Genomic DNA, 25362 nt, shown 5'->3' with positions numbered 1-25362 from the left:
GCAAATGATGACAAGGTCTATACATCCTTACTGCTGCCCCCCATCCCCCCCTTAAGAAAACTTCACATTTGGAAATACCACCATCTGCATTGTTGCCTCTGCTTGTTCTGGTGTGTTTTTCAAAATACACAATGCTAACCTGCTATCATTGTCAAGCTGCATTCATTTTACTAACTTTTCTTCCCTGAATGTTGCATGTGTGCAGTTTTGGTCGCCTGTTCAAAAAAAAACAAGGTCAGCTGACTACAAGAAAAAAAAGTCCAGAGTTCAGCTTTAACGGGATGAGGTCCTTGGGTATGCTATGTACACAGGGCACATATAACAAGACCTAGCGCTTTTACCCTCTATTGCTCCTCCCCATCGCTTTTACCAGCAATTACCAGCTGTCAAAATGACAGCCAAGACTTGATCTCTAACACAGAATGGGCTACAGCTGTTGCTGTGTAAATATGGTGTTTATGGACAGTGTTTGTAAACACTGCTCAGGAGCTCCATAAGGAAATTACATTATTGATTCACCCATGATTAGGGTTAACTAAGAGTTAATAAGGGGTTAAATAGAAAAATGTTTTATTAAAAAACATTCCTCCTATGCAGATCAAATGGTTACCTGTTTGATCTGCATAGGATATCAGTTAAAACAACCTTGCGAGTATTTTTTAGCTTTTCAAAATAAAACATATTCCTATTTAACCCCTTATTAACCCCTAGTCAACCCTAATCACATTTCATTAACTCCTTCCCCTCCTCATGCCCTTAGCAGTATTTATTTGCTGATTTTGTAATATACTTTTTATTAATATTTAAAATTTTTGTATTTCACTTTTTCATTTTCACACACTAAAAAAAAGCAACACTGAACAAAAATGCCTTTTTTCTATTTTTTAAATAATATACTTTTTTTAAAATGTATTTTCATCTAGAGATAGATAGATAGATAGATAGATAGATAGATAGATAGATAGATAGATAGATTGACTTGTTTGTAAAAAAAAACAAAACAACTTATTATAAGTAATGACAACAATACAGACCTATAGTGGAAAGGTAAACATTGCTCTGGTCCATAAGGGGTATAATGGTACAAGAGCCGAAGGGGTTAAGAATGGTTAGCTCAGGATCATAACAATGTGTTTTGTCTTGGAGAAAAGATTGGGTGACAGCAATAAGTGTATCTATCTATCTATCTGAAGGCAAAGCAAAAGCGGTTTCAGGACCATGGATAGCTCCTCTGTGTGCAGACTCGTAGTACAGGGAAGGTTCATAAATGGGAAATTCTACCTTGCAGGAGCTCAATTTATAAGCATATGCTACAAACTGATTTGAGTGAATTGAACTAAACCAGTCTTTCACCAAAGATTAGAAAGCAGCTCTGAGGAACAAAAAACGTGAACCATGAATGTGTGGTTGATTTTAGTAGTGAATAATTAAGACTTGGGATGAGCTCAGGTTTGGACCATACCCAGTCCAAACCTGAGCTCCTCTGAACCCAGAAGGTGCTTCTCCAGAACATGGAAGGTTCTTCTATTCTGCTTAATCAGCTGCAGGTCGTGATTTTCCCGCCTGCAGCTTGATGTCAGCAAAGGGGCAGGATACAGTGAGATCATTGCCTTTCTATGGCTACGTGCCTAAATTTGGTAAATTACATTGGCCAGAGAAGGTAAATTACATCAGAACAAGCATCCCACCCCTTTATTTACATGCAGCTGTGGGAATTCCCGGCCATCAGCTGATTCGATGGAAGTGACCATGGCACTTTCTAGTTTGGAGGAGATCAGATTCAGATTGGATTTGGTCCAAACCTGAGCCCATCAATAATTAAGACCCCTGTTGTTTTTTTGCTGTCTGTGTCAATTAGGGGAGATTTAGACAGATTTGAGGCCATAACATGTTTCCTCCTTGGAAGCCATTAAATGCACAACTAAAGTTCATATATGGTAGCTGCTACTCCTGACAGCACAAGTGGATCTTCAAACTTCACTGCCGCAGCACAGCCTGGTCAGAACCACCCCTCCAACCTGCTTATTGGACAATAACAGAGCACGAATAGACTTATGAGCCATCACCTGCACACTCTGCTCTATCCTCCTCTCTGCACTATGCACTTTTACCGTATGTTCATTGGAGCACACCTGATATTGTCCCTCCCACTCTCACTTGAGCACTATACTATAGAGAAGGACCTCCACATTCTTTGTGGAAGAAGTGGTCTCTCTGCAGTGACCTAAAACACGCCCCACGGAGTCACAGGTAGAGTCCAGCAATCAGCAAAGCTGTCCCTGGTGATTGCTGCACTCTGCAGAGGACCACTATACGCCAGTCACAGCTTGAGAGACATCGGCTTTTATGGTCCTTTTCTGCAGCATAGTGCAGGACACATGATTTCTACTCTCACTGGGGTTGCTTTACATAGGAAAATAATGGTATGACAATGAGATATTAACATTTCCATGCACACTGGGTTTACATATTCCCGTGGAACTTCATTCGGGTACTAAGCTTAGTCTGATGACCATTATGTTCAGCAGCTATTTAGTAAGCTTCAGCAGGCAATTACTAAGCATTTAGTACGCATCGGTCCCACAGAGCTTGCTAAATGACTACTGAAGCTTACAAAATGTTTGTCACGGCCAGCACTTCCATTATGGTCTGTAATCAACACTCTCATGCTGGAACTAAAAGGTGCTCTGAGGGCTTCCGGAAAGCTACTGGACTCTTTTGTAGGTGACAGGAGAATGGTGATAAACTGCTTGATTCATCCTGGTCTGGATTCAACCCAGATTGGGACAATCTACAGTAATGAGCTGTTTATCGAGGATCCCTGATCTGCTGGACAAACCAATAAAATGACCTAGCAAAGAGGCTCTTTGGACCCCTAGAGTCAGGGAGAGGGAACATTTGGCCTTGAAGGATAAACACAACCAAATAGCCATTTCATGGTAAGGACAGATTTGTGTGGGCTAAGTTAAGTGTAGCAAGCAAAGAGTGTCATGCTTCCTCATGAATTGGTGGACATAGTGAAGGGTGGAGGTTTCTTAAAGACACACCATCACATCTTCCAACACCAGCTTCCTTTGCAGCTCTTTGAATCTGTTCACATTGCATCTCAATTCTGGAAAAGAGCTCAGTGCAGAAAGATTTCCCCCTACCAGACGCTGGAGGTCTGAATGGGGAGCAGACAGCCATATAATGCCCAACATGTGTCACTGACAATGGGTTCCATTCCAATCCATGTCCAAAATTGCAAAGCATCTCTACTTAGGACCACCAGCCCAACATATCTTATTAGTAATGCTCTGGTGGGCAAATGCCTCCTTACCACCAGCCTCCTCATTCCTTGCCTGGACTTCTCTGGAGGGAAAGCCTTTGGTCAGAGTTTTAATTTTTATGGTTCCACTTTAATGCAGCTGTACTTTTTCCTGTGAATATTCATTACTAGAAGGACCTGAGAGCTGCTAATCTAGTGTAAATTAACAATTAGAGGTGTACAATGAAAATCTGACTATTAGCCTGTAGAATTCATTGCTTTACCACGTATTGTGATGTGTCACCTGATTGTTATAACAGCCGTTCGATTCTGTTTAACCTGTTACATATCTATAAAAAAAACCTGCTACAGAGTATATTTCCTGAACAAAGCAAACTCCCCCTGCCTCTCTTCTGCACCTCCAGCTATATAGAATTACATGTTATGATTTATTACGCAGTGTGAAGTTGGTTTATATCACTCTCATAAATCATGTCCTCCCCCTATATAGCGAGAGCGTTTTATTATTTCACGCTGGGCGTTACATTGAAGAGGTGTAGGAAAAGAAAATGTTCTTAGGTGTATTAGGGGAACATTAAGAGGTCTATGTATAAATTGTTTCACTTAAGGTTCACACAAATTTCATCCAGGATTCATACCATTTTCCAAAGGAATCTAGTTAGGAAAATGTGTGAGTCTTGGGTGAAAGTTGCGTTAATCTTAGAACAATGTTAAGTAGAATAGCTGGCCACAGGGCCATCCCTATAATGTGGCAGCCTGAAGTGCTTGCCTCAGGTGGCATCTCTTTGGATCACGTGGGGGGGGGGGCGCCCCTGTGGCCAGAGCATACCAGGTTGCTAAGAGCTCTTAGCAATCTGTGATGCTCTGGGCGGCACCCTGCCCAGCTCATTGATGTCACTGGTTGCCAGGAGCTGGACACACTGGCTGGCATCCCGGCAACCAGTGACACCAGTGAGCTGGGCGGGATGATGTGCACTACAAACTGCCCCTCGTCCTACTCCCCCAGAAGCATTCACAATGAGCCGGTACCCCCCCATCCCCCTGATGCGTGCACTAAGAGTAACAACTGCCCCCAACACCACCCTCCCTCAGAACGTGCATCATGAGCACACCCCCAGCCTCAGGCGGTGAGATGTCTAGGGACACCCCTGGCTGGCTATACACAATTTGTTTTCGGAACGTTCACTTAATCTGCTAAAAGTTAGAGGGGCCAAATCGACCATAGTGATGAAAAAAATCAAGGGAACAAGATGGAAAATACCGAACTAATCAAGTTTTAACAGAGGACATTATCAAATGTTCTGGCCAGATTTTTTTGTATGAACGTTCATATGAAAATCTACCAGTGTATGGCAGCTTAACTCATGCTACAGCTCGCGGTATACTGAGCCTAGGGTGACGGGAGGACGCTAGTTTGTGTCCACCCGTTACCCTAAGGAGAACTATGGGGAAAAGCCTTAACCCCATAGTTCTCCTTTAAGTGCTCATTTGGTTTAGGGGGCTCATATATATATACCATCAGGAAACCCTCCCTGAGAAATGCCATGCTGCCATCTCTGGAGTGCATGCAGACAGGGAGTAGCTGCAAAGAGGCTAATACGTAACAAAAAGCGTTTTAATTTAACAAAAGGGCAATTGTTTATGATATACAATGCTTTAGAATACTAAAAGTCATGTAATTATTATTTTTGTTTAACTCTGTTGGAACAGTGGATTATGGCGATAGGATACTGGCGTACGTTTCTAGTGGGGGGGAAGGATCTAAACGCAGGAGAGGTGAGGATGCAAACAATGGTTAATTTTACATTAGAGAGGGATAGTATAATAAGATTGTAATGTATCATAACTAAAGACAAATGTCATGTAAATACATTGGCTGGATTGAAGGCAATGAGATGAGTGCTTTAAAGGAGAACTATGGGGTAAGTGGTTTTCCCCATAGTTCTCCTAAGGATCACGGGAGAACACAAACTAGCGTCCTCCCGTGACCCAAAGCTCACCTCAGCCGCCCCGCCGCAGCCGGGACGGATCCCGAAATTACTGTCGAGATCCACCCAGCTGCGTGATTGACAGCTGGCTCTGCCTATCTAGAGGCAGAGCCACCTGTCCCCGCCCCCTGTCCCATCCATTCCTCTAGTCAGCGCTGGAAGATCAGAGAGGGGAGGGGGGAATCCCTGCAGGGAGTGTTGAGTGACAGTCACGGTTCTTTGCAGGGACATGATCGAGAAGTGAGCGAGCGACGATATGTGTTCGCTCACTCCCTGATCTATTGAGCCCACGTGTGACAGTTTCATTGTCACACGTCGGCTCGAACTATGAGGGTGAGTGAAAATCACTCACCTCATAGTTCTCCTTTAAGCCTCTCCTTGAGAGGAAATTACTTGACTTCTGGGTAAGTGACATTTTACAAAATACATTTAACATCTGCCTAGGCTCAGTATTCCAACGTTGTCACCTACTGACCAAGTCAACCATTTTCATGCTTATGAGGCCTAATACTGAAATCCTGCCCTCCATTGGGCCCTCTGGGCCCTATCTTGGGTTAATTGGGTTATACTTAACCATACCAGTTTCCTGCACAATAACCTTCCGTCATTCTGTTTCCTAGAATGATCAGTTAGTCCTTCTGCACTATACAGACAACTACAAGCCGTGAAAATTCTTTGCTGCCAATATGGACGGGTCAGCTGGCAAGAGCTCCGCCATGGCGCCCAGGATCTCCATCTGTTTCTGAGCTGCTCAGTGCAGATGGAGTCAGAGTTCCTGGCAGATGTCGTGCTTTCCAGACTCAGCGTGTGACGTTGGTGGTCCAGGGATAAATGTATGGAGACTATAGCACACATGTTCTATTACCCTGCAGGACAAAAAGTGATTTTACTGCTCCCAAGCACCGTCAGCTTGGGATCCGCACAATAACAACGTATGAATACAGAATACATTAAACGCACTTATTTACTGCGAACAGACAGATAGAACGCCCCGGGGGTTGCTGTATTCTTCCTGTAATGATTAATACACTACATAGGATCAGGTAATATCTGGAGGTCTTGCAGAATTATGTTATAAAAGGACCAGTCACATTTGTGTTTAATGAATAATCTGTTTGATATCAATAAAATGGAATTATTTAATCTTTCAATAATATACTTGGCTTTTGCTTTCATCTTTGCTTCTGCGTATGATACTGCTGGCTGTACTGAATAATTAAAGTGAACCTGTCACATCAAGAACGGTGAAAAACCAGAGCCGAAGCTCCCAGTCAGAACGTAGTTGAGAATTCCAGAGAGAGAGTGCTTGGCTTTGGGGAACTTCCCAGAGCAAAATAAATTAATTTGATGTTTTACTAAAGATACTTTCAGAGTGCCACTATTATATGTGTGTATGTATACATACGGTATATATATATTGCAATATAAATGGGTAAGCCGTATTAGTCCAGTAGACATCATATATATATATATACACACACACACACACACACACACTAGGGATGCACGGATACCGATACTATTATGCGTACTCGCCCAAATGCTCCGATACCTACCCCAATACCAGAACTTCCGGTCAGAGGAAGATTTCCTCTGACTGTCAGTGCTGTAGTGTAGTGGAACATGGAGCTGGCTTCCCTGCCAAACGGGGGAGTAATGACCTGCTTCTTGGCTTCCTAATTGGCCCAGAAGCAGTCAATATGCTGATTGGCTGGGAAGCCGGCTTCCAGTCCAATCAGTATCAAGTTGGGGAGTCGGCTTCTCGTCCAAACATCATCAAGCTAGCCGAACAGCATGCAGTCGTCTTCCCAGCCAATCAGGAAGTCGGGTCATTATTGGCCGGGAAGCCGGCTCCATGCCAGCGGAACCACCGGTATTGGTACTTAGTATCAGCGAGATTGGTACTTAGTATCAGCAAAATATCAGTACTCATACTCAATACAGAAAAACTGGTATCGGTGCATCCCTAATATATATTATCTATACTGTATATAGATATATATTATTTTTTTATATATTCTTTTTATTACTCACAAACAATCTTTACAAATTAGCAAAATGGAGGGAGAGTGTTATGCTTAGGGGATGTGTCCTTCCTCAAAGTCAGGTCTGCTGGCAGAGATGAAGGGGCATTTTTGCCTATTATCAGAGAAGAAAAGAACATGTCCTTTTATTGAGTCATATCTGCTGTCAAAGACAGCGGTAGTGTATATATCTTTTGAGTGATGCCTGGTGGTAAAGGAGTGAGTGTGACCTTTCTCTGAATGATGCCTGCTAGCAAAGATGGTGGAGTGTGTTCCTCCTCTGAGTCATGCCTGCTGGCAGAGATTGAGGTGGTGTTTCCTACCTATGAGTCGTGCCAACTGGCAGAGAAGAAGATGGCATGTCCTTCTTTGGAGTCTCTGCTGGCAGAGACATACTGCAGGGAGGGAGCAAGTCCTTCCTTTGTGTCATTCTAGTCTATTTTTTGCACCGCAGCTATAAAAAGACTTCAGAGAGCATATAGAGTTCATATGACTCACTACCTGCTGCCTGAAAATAACAAACATAAATTTGTTTTTCTGTGCCAGTACCACATTCATGCCTAGCAGAGCAATCTGAACAGATCTTCATTGTGGTCCCTGAACAGGATGTGCATTTTATTTGAGAATAGGGTATTGTGTACAAGGCTGTAGGCAGTGGCATAACTACCAGGGTAGCAGAGGTCGCAGCTGCGAATGGGCCCTGGAGTTCCGCCACTTGGAGGGGGCCTAGGACAAGAGGAAGGGGCCCCTGGTAACTGCTGATTACCAGGATATTAATATCCCGGTAACCGCTAATGTCAGTACCGGGACCTCTTCCTCCTGTCCTGGCCCCTACGTGCTTCACGCTGCACCCCTCACCTTGTTCCGAGCGCAGCGTGAAGTATGATCCAGCCGGTTGCAGCAGCCAATGAGTGGGAAGCGGGTTATCCCCACCCCCTTATCATACAGAACGCTGCCGAATAGAGAGCTGCATCGGTAAGAGAGGCCTGCTGCGGATACGAAGGGGAAGATATAGAGAGCTGGGGCTATGAAGGTGACATGGAGCTGGGACTATGAAGGTGACATGGGAGAGGAGAGTGTGGGATCCGGGAGCGGATAGTTGGGGGCGTGAAGGGGGTGATGAGGGGAAGCTGGGGACATGGAAGAGGAGAGTGTGGGGTCCGGGAGCGGAAAGCTGGGGACCTAAAGGGGGAGATAATGGGGAGCTGGAGACATGGAAGAGGAGAGTGTGTTTTTTTTTGTCTAAAATTTGTTTGGATTCTTGCATCGAGGCCCTGAGGTCACTAGTTACGCCTCTGGCTGTAGACACTGGTAAATGAACGCATTCATATTTACCAAAATGTTTTTTTTATCCACCCTCGGCTATTGTCAGTTCCCATTATAAACATTGAAAGTTGTACTTGCTGGATTAATTTCCTTTGATTATAGGATTTCATAATTTAGGCCTACAAGTGTAAAATTATTTTTATTTCAATAAATGAGAAATGACTGAAATAAAGCAGACTTCAGTAATTGCCTTCCCAAGCCATCCTATCATAGATTGTATTTTTTTATGTTTTTAATGTATCATTTTTTCCGAATATTAAAGTAATTTTACCTCTCTCAGATCTTATATTCCTTTTATAATTTTTGATTGTGCCTATTACCGTACTGAAAAGTCTTCTATGGCCCTTTACAGAGCACTTCACGTGTAAATTATTCCATGTTTTATTTCCTGTCTATAAATCATGTACAGACCCTCAAAATATATATGAAATGAAGCGCTCATTAGTATTCACATTACAGCAGTCTCAGAGCATATGGGTAGCAATCATTTATCTACCAGGAACATTATCTGAAGAAGAATAGAGACTGCAATCGCTGACCTCCCTTTCTAAAAATACTAGTTCCCTGGCTGCCATGATTATCCAATGACTTCAGACCTTTCGAAGTCAATAAGCTGGATGACATCACTTGCCCCTCCCTTTTAAATTTTAAGCCCTCACGGGCAGGGCCCTCCTTACCATCTTGTCTCGAATTGTATTGTAATTGTAATGTTTTCATTATATTTTAAAGCGCTGCGCAAACTGTTGGCTTTATATAAATCCGTTATAATAATATAATAATAACGTGCAGACTAACGGCTATGACTTCACCACAGGGGACCAAACAAAATAAATTTTAGGGTGTACATGCCCTTCAAGATGAGTTGTATTCTGTTAGGTCACCCCCTAAAGGAAACAGCATTAAATCCTTTATCATCTGAGGAGGGGGTGACAAAAAGCTTAATGTTTTAACACTAATGATTAGGAATGCACCGATACTAGTATCGGTACAGGTGTCGATGGCATACCATTGTTTGAAAAAAAAAAAATGTGTTTAGTTTAGTTTAGTTTTTCGGGTCAGAAATTAAATTAGTTTCGGACGAAATTCGTTAGCGGTAGTCCTGCCGAAATTCGTTTATGAAAAAGAAAAAAACTTTACTCTCCCATGGCTGGACTTGAACCAGCAAACTTCACAATGGCAATCATTGGCAAGCCTGAACCTCTATCCACTACTCTATAGCCTCTGTACTTTAAGCATGAAAGCATTTGATATATATGACTGCAATATGTAGCAGTTGACAGCTGAGGATGTCAAATGGGCAGAGCTCCGCCCCATCTGTTGACTTTCAAACTGAATGTCATTTTTGTTAGTTTTCGTCCGATTCGGGTGGTCGTCTGCGGCGGGACTATTTTTATTTCGGCGGGTCAGCGGGGGTGCTGCATCCTGATCCTGACTCTGGATTACATCGATGGAGCCATTTTTTTTTTCATTTTTTTATTAAAGGAATAGTCAAAATTTTTTTTCAATTAAAGGATTTTGTCAAAAGTCTGGACTTTTTACTATTTGATTTAACTCTTTAGTGAATGGGTAGGGGTACAAGTACCACTTACTCATTCACATGGGGGGGGGGGCGGCATCTGGGTGCCCCCTTATTTAAAGGGGTACCCCGATGCAAATAAGCCCCCTTGCTCGCAGACCCCCACAACCACCGGGTCAGGGTTGTGGGGAAGAGGCCCTTGTCCCCATCGGCATGGGGACACCCTCCCAATGCCGAGGGCACGTGGCCTGGTAAGGCGCAGGGAGGGGGGGGGTGCTCAATTGTCCTCCCCCTTTCCTGCCCTGCCGGGCCTGTGCTCGGATCAAGGGTCTGGTAGGACTGTTAGGAGGGACCCCACGTTTTTTTAAAAACTTTAAACTTGACTTGCCCTGGAATTGAACCTGGAACCTTAGCAATGGCAAGCCTGTACCTCTATCCACTACTCTAAGCATAGATGTGTGTCTTTGTCTTAGCTGTAATTCGGAATTCGGATGCATCCGAATCTCCAAATTTCCGAAAATTCGTCAGAAACGAATTTCGGAATGAACCGAATCGCACATGTCTAGCGACTATTTGGGCGAGCACTTGCCCAAATGCTCCGATACCTAGCCCAATACCTGAGCTTCCTGTATCAGGATGTTAAGAATACTTTCATGAGTTAGGAGGTTAGGAATAGAGTTAGGTGAGTCCGTTTTGTGTTGAGATGAGAAGCCCGGCAATCTAGGACATCTAAGAACAGAGACACTTCTTCTATAATTCAACATCTTGGAAGAGCCCTTGAACACTTCCCTTAGGACTGCGCAGCTACTATGCAAATTTAACTGCAGAGGGACCTAGTGCAGACTTAAAACATACCGGCAATATTAAAGTCCATATTTTCATTATGTATCTTGTACATTTCCAATATGAGTTTCAGTCTTCATCCATTAAAAGGAAAGTCTAGACTGGCTTGCTCAAATACATTCTGCAGGATGAAAATTCTACTACTTTTATATTATAAAATCCCTGCTGTTCTTTCAATAATATAAAAATATATGCAACACATTTTTCCAAGTAAGGTAATTAGAAGTTGTAATTGTACATATTTATAGCCGGAAACATAAAAACTATAGTGTTCCAGCTAATAATGAGCACAGCTCAGATAATAAATTGATATGATTGCCGCAGAACTACAGCCATAAAGATATACTGTGTAATAAAATACACCTTGATTGCCTTTAGTTATATCACGGTGCATTTAAAGATGAACCAGTAAAACAGTAAGATTCCTATGGTCAAAAGACTTGATAATGGCTAAATATAGAGAAAGTGTATCTGGGCAGCACAGATAGACCTACAACCCCATAAAGAATAGACTGATTGGGCGATTTGACCAGGGGGCCCTGGAGGATGAAGCACACTTCTTAAAGAAGGACTCCAAGTTTTCAAAAAATTAACCCTTGCAGTGGGGCTACCCACCCACTGTAAGGGTTGAGTGCTAATTTCACACTAGGGTCTGATATAAGAAGATATGCTCACATAATCCTTGGTCCTGTGATGGTGAGCACTCACCTCTACCCCCTCCTCTCTAGATGGGGTATGTTCTTCAGCATCTCAACGTCAAAGGCAGGAGAATGGACATGCATCAGACATGGTGACGTCAGCGGGGCTTAGACCGTGGGGTCCCCGGGGGAAAAGAGACTATGGGGACCAATCTAGCAGTTAGGTGGGGTCGAGGATCAGGTGAGTATACAGTATCTTCTTTCTTTGTGCCCCTTGACCAAAAGGAGCAGTTAACCCCGGGTAGCCCACTGCAAGGGTTATCTTTTTTTTTTTTTAATCCTGGAGTTTCCCTTTAATATAATGTTCCCAAGTGAGGATAACACACTGCGAGAGACTCTCTGCTCACATCCTGAACTTGACTACCGGAGAAGAAAAAGAGAGGAAACTCCAAATTCTACCAAGAGAAAAGAAGTAGACAGAGAAATAGCTGCACAATAGCATTTCAGAGACAAAAAGGAGACCATTATTCACTTCCCTGGGTGAATATTAGATGTATCCAAAGTTAATATTGAACTGGTAAAAAGTGGTACAGAGTTCCCTTTGGCCACAAGAGAGGGGGCAGTTGAATCCCAAACAGCAAACCCGCATGCCAAGGAAGCACAAGCTCCTTGTCCCTTGGCTGACATCTGCAGCAAACAAATGGGGATTCTATTTTTAAAGCTGCTAGTCAACAGGAAAAAAATCTTGCCCCTTGTGATAGAAGGCCCTGTTACCCCCTGCAACTATAAAAGTGGGATCCTCAATTGATGTGGAGGTGAGTACAAAGAGAAGGAGAGGGGAGAGAAGATAAGAGGATAGGAGGGGAAGGGAAAAGGAGGGCAAAGGGGAGGAAAGGAGAGGAAAGAAGAAGAGAAGAGATGAAATGAAAAGGAGGGAAGATGGTGAGAACAGAGGAGATGGGGAGGAGAGGAGGTGAGAAGGGAGGAGAGGAGATAAAAAGGAGGGAAGGAGGAGAGAAGAGAGGTAGGGTGTAAAGAGGAGGGGAGAGGAGAGGAGGAAAAGATTTAAAAGAAAAGGCAGACAACAGAGAGGAGAGGACAATGAAGAAAAGGATAGCTGAAGATATAACGGAAGGAGGGTGGGAGAGAGGAGAGGAGAGGAGAGTGGAGAGGAGGATATAAAAGTAAAGTAGAGTTAGAAGAGAGGAGAGCAGAAAGAAGAGAAGGGGAGGGAAGGATAAAAAAAGTCAAAAGAGTAGAAGAGAGGAGCATAGGAAGAAGAGGAGGGGAGGGGAGGATATAAAAGAAAAGGAGAGAAGAGTAGGAAGAAGAGTAGAGGAGGGAAGGATATAAAAGAAAAAGAGAGGCGAATAGGAGGAAGAGGAGAGGAGGGAAGGATATAAAAGAAAAGGAGAGGAGAGTAGGAAGAAGAGGAGGGGAGGGAAGGATATAAAAGAAAAAGAGAGGAGAATAGGAGGAAGAGGAGAGGAGGGAAGGATATAAAAGAAAAGGAGAGGAGTCATGCGATCCATACCAATCCCCTACTTGTTGTAATAAGATAGGGTTGGTCCTATACAGACAGATAGCAAGAAGAGAGGCAAAAAAAAGGGGAGATGATGTGTTTTAAATATGGGTATAATAGTAGTTCATTGACTTTCATAGCTTTTCAATACAGACTTAAGAGCTATTTAATGAACTCATTAAAAGTTATTAAACTCATCCATTTTTCAGAATCCTCCTTCAGAGGAACATTTGTCACACTTTGCCATTCAGCCCTGTAATATATTACTGGTTAAATGTAGTTACAAATTCTAATTGCCGGGATCTTTTCTTGCTGTAAAGTCTAATTAATTATTACCTTTCTTTCTCCAGCTCTGAGCAGGACATATATTGGTGAATAGGGGAGTGGCTAGTGAGCTTACAGAGAATTTAAATTTTACAGATTTTTCTTGCTAATTTAATAAAGCCAGGAATGAACAACAGACTACCAATTGTAACCAATTAGATTGCAGTTTACTGCTGCCATATGTGACAGAGGAACAATGACTGACCGCTACGATTAACTATACCAATAATAATGATAAATGTGTTATTGAATAGGCCTGGTAACCCAATCCCTGAATGGCCCAATGCAGATGATACCTATACCATTATGTATCAAATCCAGGAAAATGCCTGGGAAACATTTGGCTTTACCAAACTCTAGACTGACTTCAACTAACTAGTTCCATTCTTGCTCCTCCTCTCAATTTGAGAAATACCTCAGTCTGGGCAAACATCCATTCCTCTGCAGCAGTTTTTCAAGCTTCCAATTGCCTCTGGAAATAGTTAAGACTGTGTGGTAGTTTGGAGAATATAGCCCAATGGGGAGCGCTAAGTGACTACTTCTGAAGCCAACTTGAACATACAACGGACAGTCTTTATTCATCTTCAACATAAATGAAACAGAACAGGTCATGCACTTCTTATAATAATCCACTTTTTCTCAGCATACACAGTCCGCAGTAGCTTTCCACAGCTCCACGTCTCTCAGCACATCTCTGTGTGATACTCACACTGCTCACCCCTCGTGAGCACTCATACTGCTCTCTCAGCAGTGTGTCCAACAGGTCTCTTGGGTCACCCACCTTCCCGACCTCTCCCAGCCTCCCCTGGCTGTTCCACATTCATCCAGAAGGCACTTGAGTTTGCTTGTGGCTGTGTACCTCCTGCACACACAACTCCCTGAGCTCTGGTCCAGACTCCTAATGAGGCTGCTCTCAGCCACCTGATCAGCCCAGGCTGGTCATTGGCAACACCTGGCCACAGGACTGGAGATTTTATTCCACCCAGAGCTCTAAGAAATCTCCAGAGCTCCAGATCCCATTTACAATTCTGAAAACCTGGAAGAATCTGAAAAGACAGGTTCTTCCTTATAAAATGGTTTACACTCTGGACCCTCTTAGCCCCTCTGGTTGAGAATCCTGGGTGCCATAGTTGCCAAACTACACCGTGGCATTGACTTGCACTGCCACAACTAGTACAATACATTTTGGCACCAGGAGGCTCTCAGCTTTGTGCCTTCGGTACAAAAACCAAGCTGTTATGAAACCAAAAGGTTCACTCCATTGATGGCTATACACAATCACAAAAGTAACAGAACAGATACCTAGCATTATTGATCTTGATTGTGTTACAGTTTCGATAGAAACTGTTACTGGAAGGTTGACTTGATCAGCTTAGCCATTATTTGAAAGTGGTTGAAATTGCCACAGACTGCCCAACGCTATGCCCAGCATTACATTAAGGGCCATGGCACACTAGCTGTCCCCCAGGACAGAACTGCTATACAGGTCATATAAATACTTGTTTCCATTGCTTACTCTCTTGCTGCCCAAATGATTGATGCTTGGTTCCATCCCAGCAGTAACATTCAACAATGCCTTCCTCTTCTGTGCCAATTTATGTTTGCATGCTTTGGAAAATGACTTTGTTTCACAAAGAGAGGGAAGTTTGAGCTGACTGTGACAATAGTATGAGTGCAAACTCTCAACCATGGATATCAGGTTGTTTCTTTAACACTTTAAGCAAACCTTTAAGCTCAAAAATCAAATTCTACCAATGCATCCCTCTATGTATGATGATTAAAATTACCATGAACATGTCAGGTGTAAAATGCTGTGGTTGTGAAATACTTACACTTGCAAAGCATTCACTTCCTGCTTTGAAAGTGCAAATGACTTCAGTTTGCCAAAGCAATGCAAACTGGGATTGCCTTGTCATCAGCAGAGCATTGCTGGGGAATCTCATCTGTAATACCAGGAGATCTCAGGGAAAGGCATTTTCCTCCCCTGAGATTATGTGCATGGTCACATGTCTAGTCACATGTGCCAGGAAGTAAGAAAAGAGCTAGTAATCTGCCCTTAGTAAACATGGCCACTATCAGAAGACTGGGGAAGAAAAGAGAAATAAGGTATGCAAAGAATACAAACCCGGCAATGATCTAGAAGTATGTGTTTATAGATTGTCATTACTAAACATTTATAAAGCTGTGTTTGTTGTTATTTTAAAGATAAGGGTAAATGTCCACTTTAAGCCAGGCCAGCTGTACTGCACTATTCAAAAACTGCAAATGTAACAATTTGTACTGCTGACAGTTTAACACATTGCAAACCAACTAATACAACAATTAATGAGTTTAGTTATGTCTGACAACCAAGATCTGGACACAAAATAAGGCTCTTTTCAAATAAAAACCTGGCAGAGGGTCGAAAGACTTTTTAGTAAGGTGGCTTGGAACTTCCAAGAGTTCCAACGGAGCTCCAAGATATCCCAGGTCATCGCATTAAAGCCAAAAGCAAGTGGGATGGACCAGTGCACTTCATCAATGCCTGCTTAAACAGCTAAAGCCATGACCAGGTAGGTTGTGTTTCCTGCACAGATCAGGAGACTTCCTTTTCAGTTTAGATTGAAGTGTGCATTAAAGCTGTGCTGTGCCAATTACTGGCATTTACAAAGTATCAGTGATGGCTGATGAGAAGTTTGAAAATTTCAAGATGTTTCTAGGAGCCGGTGGCAGAATCGTTCAATATTAAAGCACTTTACCATGATTCATTTTTTTAGAAACCTTTTAGATGAGCAATGAAGAAGTCAAACTTACAGTTATCGCTGAAGTCATCCACAAGAATTATTTCATGGATAAGGTGCATAGGTGTTCTGTTTAACACACTGCAAAAGAAAAAAAAAATGTCAATGATTTTATTTCAAAATTCCAAATATCAGTAGTAGAAAAAAGCTGCATTGCTACATGTTAGGTTAGATTTTAGTGTCGGGAGGATCTTAGAACCGACTCCTTGTAACACTAACCCTTCCACTGATCTTCTATGGAAACCTTACCATGACGGTAGCCCTTAAAGTATTTGTGAACACAGTACTATATAAGACAATAATAAGACATCAGATAGTATTAGCTGAATCAAAGTATATTTATTTCTATCAAAAATTGTTGTGCACTTTTTAAAATGGTGGTCACGTGACCGTGCCTCCTCCCTGTGTGTCCTTCTTACATATAGTGAAGGGGGCGCATGCTCTAGCAAGCAGGCAGGGATAGTATGACGTCACATAAAGCAGGGAAAGTTTGAATGAACCAGTACATAATATGTAAAAGGCAAATGACTCCCTATGAAAATACATGGTAGCAGTACATAACAACATGCACACATGAGCCCATACCTGCTGTACTAGCTACAACAAGTGACAGTTTTAACAGCAAGGCTCCAGCTGAGAGTCATTATCAGTTGTGAAAGAATGTATATACATGAAATTCTCTCTTCCATCTTGTTTTTGTCTCTTCTTCTAACACAACCTCTTTTGTAGCCTCTGCAATTAGTTAGTTAAACAGTAGGCAAGTACCAGTTTCAGCTAAGAACTAACTGGCCTTTCTTCTTTCTTGTTTGTAGGTAAGGTATTATGGTAATTGCTGGAACATATTTAAACTATAAACTCAACCATTATACCGGCAATTGTTTTTAAGCTGAGCAGTGGCGTCACTAGGGGGGTGCGGCCCGCACACAGTTAACACCATTGGAGGGGTGATGCCGAAATGACTGACAGTCATTTTGGTGTCACCCCCTTAGAAAAATCAGGCACTTGTTCAAGGAGCGAGAGCCCGACAGTTGATCAAGAGAGGAGGAGGTCTGGCGGCACACTTTATCCCGCCGAGTGAATGTCCCCTCCTCTCTATGCCGGCATCCATCACCAAGATGGCAGCCGGCAGGTAACAGCACGTGATGTCATCACACGCGTGCACAATGACGTCACACAAATGCACGATGACTTCATGGTGGAGTGTCACCCAGCTCCCGATCCGGTGTCACCCCACCTTGGGATGCCCCTGAAGCTGAGACATGGATCAGTTTGCATTCTTTGCATGATCATGCTAAAGGAAAGGGCAATGTCTTATACAACAAACAACCTCAACAAACACAATCAACAGAGCAGGGCCTGGGCCACAAAACTGGATATGGGAGTTAGGGGTAAGTCGGCATTGCGTCCTGTTACTCCTAGAATTATCCCAAAGATGCAAACTGACCACCCCAACACAGATCTGCTTCTGTGCTTCACAAGATGTTTGAAACAGGAAATAGCAGCATCACTAGGTATTTAGCAAAAACATTTGCAATAACAATTCGACAGGCTGCATTGAATAGGAAATATATGAATAACTCAAAACATTCATAAAATCGAATTATTTTTTAGTGCTTCTTGTACCACTAACAATAACCATTACACTGACCTTTCCTTCAACACTAACACTCTGTGTATACCTAACATGAACAAACACACTAAACCACCTTGTGGCCATCACACCGACTTGGCTTTTAACCCTAACACTATCTCTCTGTATCTCTAACACTAATCCTCAATCTGACCCCTTCTGTCACCCTACAGTAAAACCTAACACTAAAACTAATCCTTACACTAATCCTCTATACAAGCTGAATACTAACCCTAACACTGACCCTTCATGTAACCTCTACAGTAACACTTATCCTAACACTGACCCTTCCTGCTACCTGAGCACTAAACCTCAAACTTACACATCCTGTAACCCTTTAACTATCCTTGACACTAACCCTCTCTGTTGTAACACTATACGAATCCTTAATCTAACCCTCTCTGGAAGCTTAACACTAACCCTCTCCTTGTAACATTAATAGTAACATTCCCTTTAACTTTAACATCCCCTCTCTCTGCAAACCTAACACTAACCCTCACTTTAACCCTAATATTATCCCTTCTTGTATATCTACCACTGATTCTCTGTGTAACACTATTCCTTTCTGTAAATCTAACACTAACCCTTCCTGTAACCCTAATACAAAACCTAAAACTGAACACTCACACAAAACAGACCCTCACACTAACACTCTATGTAAGCCTCAAACTAACCCTTACCCTTTTTGTAAACCTTCCTGTAACCCTTACACTTATGGTCCCTGCAGGCCTAAAGGAAGATGGCTTTATCAATGGGGCCTATGGAGAAAAGCCCCAGAGTCAGTTGGTCATGCCGAATCAAGAAGACTGTAGACTGTGGCCATTGTAGGAAGTTACCAACTGATCAAAGGTTGATCAACTGATCAAAGGCTTGTAGTAGGGGGTATAGATTAAATAGGGATGCAAGGGGCCCCTTATTTAGTCAATGTAAAGTTTTCTTTCATTCTTTTTGTGCTAACCTTAAAAGAATTATAGCTATAGGATCTGGCAAAAGATATATTTTGCCTTAGTCACTGTCTACCTCAGTAAGCATAATATACATGGTTATGAGAATTATTAAATCCAATAGGAGATTGATTCTGGCATTTATCCGATCACCAGTATAGGGTCTGGACAGAAAATGTTTCCCCTCTTACAGCAAATTGGCCAAAGCTCCTATTTTGTTTTGCTTTGCCTTCCTCTGGATCAAACACATAAAACCCACACTCACACACAGAGGTTGAACTTGATGGACCTGTGTGTTTTTACAACCTGATCTACTATGTAACTGTATAAAACTTTAAAGTATATTTATTTACAGCTTACAGCAGTCTTTACCTAAAAGAGCAGGGGTGGGTAATTCTGTTCCTCCTGCTGTGCTTTAAAGGAGAACTATGAGGTGAGTGCTTCTCACTCACCTCATAGTTCTAGCCGACCTGTGACAATGAGACTGTCACAGGTCGGCTCAGTAGATCGGGAGGTGAGCGAACAAATACCGGCGTTCGCTCACCTCTTGATCCTGTCACGGCTCTCTTGTCGTGACAGGGGAGGGGCTGGATTCCGCGCTTCGATCCGCCAGCGCTGACTGGTGGATCAGATGGGAGAGGGGGCGGGTACAGGTGGCTCTGCCTCTAGATAGGCAGAGCCAGCTGTCACTCACGCAGCTGGGCGGATCTCGACATCGATGTCGGCATCCGCTCCAGCTGCGGCGTCTCAGTATACCGCGAGCTGTAGCTCGCGGTATACTGAGCTTAGGGTAACGGGAGGACGCTAGTTTGTGTCCTCCCGTTACCCTAAGGAGAACTATGGGGAAAAGCCCTGACCCCATAGTTCTCCTTTAAATACAAATCCCATCATGCCCCTGCCTCTGGGAGTCATGTCTGTAACTGTCAGTCTTGCAAGGCCTCATGGGACTTGTAGTTCCTCAACAGCTGAAGGGCCAGAGTTGCCCACCCCCGTAAAAGAGGACCATTTACTTTGGGATGGGAGAGAAAAGGATTTTCCCTAGAGCAGTGGTTCTCAACCTGTGTAACCTCGGGACCCACATTTGTCCTCGGTCATTAAATTGCGATCCAAGTTGCACTGCAATGTTCCTTGTTGCGGTACTGCGCTTTCCGGTGCAGGCAATCATACTGTGGGTGGGAGGTGCGTTTGGGTTGCCATTACGGAAATTGGAGTGGATCCTCAACCTGAGGTCCAGTGTCGGCTGCTGTGCTGCGATGGAGCTCCATTCATATGTGTATTGCTTGTAAAGCTCCTGTGCACCCCTGTAGAGGTGTCGGGAGCCAGAATGTGATGAGCTGTAAGCAATGCACGTATGGATGGAGCTCCCTTGTGGCCATAGCCCCACCTCATCCCACCTTAAGTCGACACTCGGCACTGGGCATCATATTTTTGAATGGCTGCTCGGTGCGAGAACTGACAGTGCTTCTCTAGGGGGAGGCTGAGGATCCTTTCACCTAGAAAAGTGGAAGGCATTTGGCGACCCACTGGACACGGGAAAGCAAAACAAACGACAAACGCACTCAACAATTTGTTACCAGTTATACAGTAAGGTGCACACGAAATGGGCTTTGAACAGTGGGACAGTAGAAAGGCATCATGGCACACTCATGATGATGCCTTTCTACTGTACCACTGTTCAAAGCCCATTTCGTGTGCACCTTACTGTATAACTGGTAACAAATTGTTGAGTGCGTTTGTCGTTTGTTTTGCTTTACCGATTTGGTGCAGCGACGCATGGGGTTTCTCAGCTGCCAATGGGATGTGCGGGATCCCTTGTGTGTCTCTGTACCTTTAAGGAGGTGGGGCGTCCTCCTGACAGGCCTGCACCCAATTTGATATCTTCTGCCCCCATGTGCTCCAAGACGGAGACTCTCATAGTTTAGAGTTAGGACCGCACTATAAGAGGTGCCTTGGCGCGGCAGTGCGGCTTACACATCCTTTGCAGAAGACGTGTATCCAAACCTCTGTCATTGTCCTTAGTGGTGAGACAAGTTGTTTTACATGCTGGTTTGTGAGTGTGCCATGATGCCTTTCTACTGTACCACTGGACACGGGGTCGCGACCCCCTTTTGGGTCACGACCCACCAGTTGAGAACCACGTCCCCTAGAAGATGGTTAGTTGACATTTTCCTCTAAAGATGGATAGCTGGTAGCTATGGGTAAAGGTTACTTGTGGGTGCACACAAACAAGCCCCCTCCATTCTGTACCCAGCAGTCCTCACTATAGACCCCTCGCTGCCGTGCGATGAATGCACAATCCTACACATTTCTGAATATTAGCAGATCAACTTTCCCACTGAATCAATTTTGACTCGCCTGTAGCTACATAACTCCTACATTACCCATTCACAGCTCCCAGGTATGAGATATGTGAAATATTAATTGTACTGAATAACAAAGCCAGGATGACTGCTAAAATAGGCAATTTTCCTTATCTGCCTCCCCGAGAACAGCGCGGTGATAAGCAATACACCGAGTTGACTTTAATTTCAGCGCAAGGAAATAATCATGTACATTTCCTGGAGATAAGCCAACCTTTCTTCTGTCTGGGCTTTGAATACCTTCTCTTACCAAAAGTGAAATTATCAACCTCAGGAAGATAATACAAATGGCTGGGTCTGCCCATTCAATAGGCACATTCACATTATTCGGGGAAACTAATTAGATCACAGAAAGTGTGACATTGGTTAAAACAGCGCAAGGTAAACAGTCCTCTATTGGAGGATTCTTCCGGAATAATATGGATTGAAACATTCTTAAATGTTTCCATATGATCCTATATGAGGTATTTTCATGTTATTATACCAACGGGGGGTAGGGTGGTGGCAAAGATAGCAGTCACTAGTACAGGGCAGAGAGAGACAATTAAAAGTGTACCTGTGTTTTGAGTTGCATTGTAATCAATGAAGTGGATATTTTAGGCTGCATGAATACATTTCATTCGGTCTCATTCACACGAGAATCAGCTGGCAGGTACGGCTCCGTGCTGCGTGCACGGCCCTATCGGGCAGCTCCCGGGAAGGGCAGGTGCTGCGTATGATTAGTACACAGCCCCTGTCCTTCTCTATGGGAGTACGAGGCCATACGCCGCCCTACGCTCACCCCAAGCGCACGTACGCTGACAGGATGGATTCTGTCTGAGTTGGGACACCCGTACGGACTTGCACTTGGGGTGAGCGTAGGGCGGCGTATTGGCCGTGTACTCCCATAGAGAAGGACAGGGGCTAAGTACTAATCACACGCTGCACCTGTCCTTCCCGGGAGCTGATCAATACGGCACGCAGAACGGAGCTGTATGTGCCGGCCTTTTCTCATGTGAATGAGGCCTTCATATCACATTGTGAGCTGATGATTGCCTGCGCTGCACTGTTATCAGTTAAATATATACCAGTATATATATATATATATAAAAAGTTCCAACTTTTATCATTAGAAAGTCGTCCTATGATTCCAGTCATTGACTTGGCCTAAGCTAAGATGATGTCATCAGTCTGCTGCAGGCAGGAGGGAGCATTTCCTCAGTCTCCTCTCCCCCAGTGATCAGAATGCAACATTGTCATTTTGTTGCAAATCACAAGATGAGAGGATGCAGCCGGGGCGGATCTGTGTCAGACATTTGTGATCACATCCAAGAACTGCAAAGACACTGGGATTTACATGATTGTGTCGTCTCTGAGCCAACATCTCAGCCCAGGAAGTAGACGAGGATCCTGGGTGATGCCAGAACAAAGATGGTGCTGTCCTTCTGAGGAGAAAAGCAGATGAAGGCATTGGCAGGGGGAGTGCTGTGATCTCTGTAATTAGCAAATATGGTTGCTTTAATGTACATGTACCATCTTACTGTTTTTTTAAAACATGAGCACATTGATATATCATTCACATCAAACTGACATCTTATACATGCGCCATACACTGTATATTTATATATAGCTATAGATAGATATTTTTTTAATTATTATTTATCTTTTAATTACTTTTTTTTTTCTTCCCCGCCCCATTCTTCTCACAGTGGCCACTTCTACTAACTCCATCATTCTCATTTACATTACACCCATCTCCACCTTACCCATCTCCATCATACCCATCTCCATCATACCCATCTCCATCTTACCCATCTCCATCATACCCATCTCCATCATTCTCATTTCCATCACACCCATCTCCATCATACCCATCTCCATCATACCCATCTCCATCTTACCCATCTCCATCTTACCCATCTCCACCTTACCCATCTCCATCATAGCCATCTCCATCATACACATCTCTATCATACTCATTTCCATCATACACATCTCTATCATACTCATTTCCATCACACCCATCTCCATCATACCCATCTCCATCACACCCAAATCCATCATACTCATCTCCATCATACCCAACTCCATCATACTCATCTCCATCATACCCATCTTTATCATACCATCTCCATCATGCCCATCTCCATCATACCATCTCCATCATAGTCATCTCTATCACACCCATCTCCATCATACCATCTCCATCATACCCATCTCTATCACACCCATCTCCATCATACCCATCTCCATCATACCCATCTCCATCATACCCATCTCTATCACACCCATCTCCATCACACCCATCTCCATCATACCCAACTACATCATACCCAACTCCATCATACTCATCTCCATCATACCCATCTTTATCATACCATCTCCATCATGCCCATCTCCATCATACCATCTCCATCATAGTCATCTCTATCACACCCATCTCCATCATACCATCTCCATCATACCCATCTCTATCACACCCATCTCTATCACACCCATCTCCATCATACCCATCTCCATCATACCCATCTCCATCATACCCATCTCTATCACACCCATCTCCATCACACCCATCTCCATCATACCCAACTACATCATACCCAACTCCATCATACTCATCTCCATCATACCCATCTCTATCATACTTATCATACCCATCTCTATCATATCATGTCCATCATACCATCTCTATCATACCCATCTCTATCATACCTATCATACCCATCTCTATCATACCATGTCCATCATGGTAATATGTTTCCTCTACAGTACAGGTACTCTTTAACTGTCATCATCCTTCAGCGGGAGTAATTGGGGAGATTTCTGGCCTGGCGTTCAAAGCTCCTTTTAAGCTCAATTTAAACACAAATTCTAAATCTGTGTCATTTTGTCCTCGTCGTCAGAACCCAGCAGTGCGCCTTCTCTATTGTTTATAAAAGTCATTAGAAAGCTTTTAGGTAAAAGAAAGAAAGGGAAAAAAAAGATGCTGCGCTGTTCATTGCTCGATCCATTTGATGTTTACGTTCAATGCTTCGCAGAGCCCACATCAGATGGCGCTGCGTATTTGTCGGCCCTCCAGGACGCAGCGATGAGACAGGGAGCCGAGACGCACCATCTGCTTTGATGTGTTGGTGAGCTGTCGAGTGACGTCTTTCCTCCGCACATCACAAAATGGAGGGGACGCAGGTTACCGGATGGGCGACATTTACATTATTCTATTTGTGGCTGATGGAAGGTTGTCAGCCCCCCCTGGGGGGTTATATTCTTTACTTCCAGAGAAACATATGTTATTTCTAATCCCCAGGAAAGTTTTGTCTGTCATTATGAAAATCCGATTTTTCTTAAAGACCCCACAAATCTGACTTTCAGAAACTTGCCCTTGTACCCCCTTTTTGGCCTTTTCACAGTGCTAGCCCTATGACTTCACAGTTCAAAAACTAATAAGTAATATCACCAAATCGGTGCGGCGAGCCGGGCCACACAGAAACAGGCAGGATCTATGGGCTATGCAGGGTCTATGGTGAGCTGCGTGGGGTCTTCCAGGATCTTTGCGGGGTCCCAGCTGGGTTCTGTGGGTCTATGGAGAGTTTGTCAGGGTCTCAGGCTGCCCACAAGATATCCTTTAAATCCCACCTGAGACCCCGGCTTCCCAGCTACGCTACAAACGCAACCTGTCAGAAGCTGGATACCGTGTGCACACTGTATCCAGCGACTGACAGGTTACTCAAAATGTCTTAAACAGGAAGGGGTGGGGCAAATTTAAAGGGGTGGGGCAAAGAGTGCAGTCTTGCCTAGGGCAGCGCAAAACCTAAATACTCCACTGACTGTATATACTGTATATAGAGAGAGATAGATATAGAGAGAGGTGGGGAGCAGAAGGTGAGTGATGTAGGCAAATACTGGTGAAAAATGGGGCTTTGTGATAGGGAAGGATACCGGCAATTGCTGGATTTCTATCCCCTCTGATTAACACTGAGCAGTCTCTGGGTCTGACCCAGCCTAAGGGCATTGGCCTTACCCAATACACATGGCATGATCGCCTAATCTGTTTTTAAAGGGCATACACCAAATACAACACTTAGAAATGAATAGTAGCCCCCTATAACTGGCATGGGTAGTGTACAATGCCCAATAAAATCTAACATTTCCCAAGTGACTTCCAGGAAATTCTCAATTCACTTAAAGAAGAACTCCAGGAAACAAATGTAGTAATATTTGCA

At 43.6% G+C, this 25362-nt stretch overlaps 1 protein-coding gene across 1 annotated transcript in view; it reads right to left on the bottom strand.

Annotated features, from left to right (window-relative positions):
- Positions 1-25362, bottom strand: part of GALNT14 (polypeptide N-acetylgalactosaminyltransferase 14) — a 340982-nt gene that overhangs the window by 68207 nt on the left and 247413 nt on the right. The window contains exon 4 of the mRNA XM_018568393.1: positions 16243-16310. Coding sequence (XP_018423895.1) covers positions 16243-16310 — 68 coding nt within the window. The remainder of the gene's footprint in view (positions 1-16242; positions 16311-25362) is intronic.

Source organism: Nanorana parkeri, unplaced genomic scaffold, assembly GCF_000935625.1.
Source record: "Nanorana parkeri isolate BGI_ZX_2015 unplaced genomic scaffold, ASM93562v1 scaffold31, whole genome shotgun sequence".
In the NCBI taxonomy this organism is placed as follows: domain Eukaryota; kingdom Metazoa; phylum Chordata; class Amphibia; order Anura; family Dicroglossidae; genus Nanorana; species Nanorana parkeri.
Note: the sequence above shows the minus strand (reverse complement) of the source record. Positions and strands in the feature narration are given on the sequence as shown.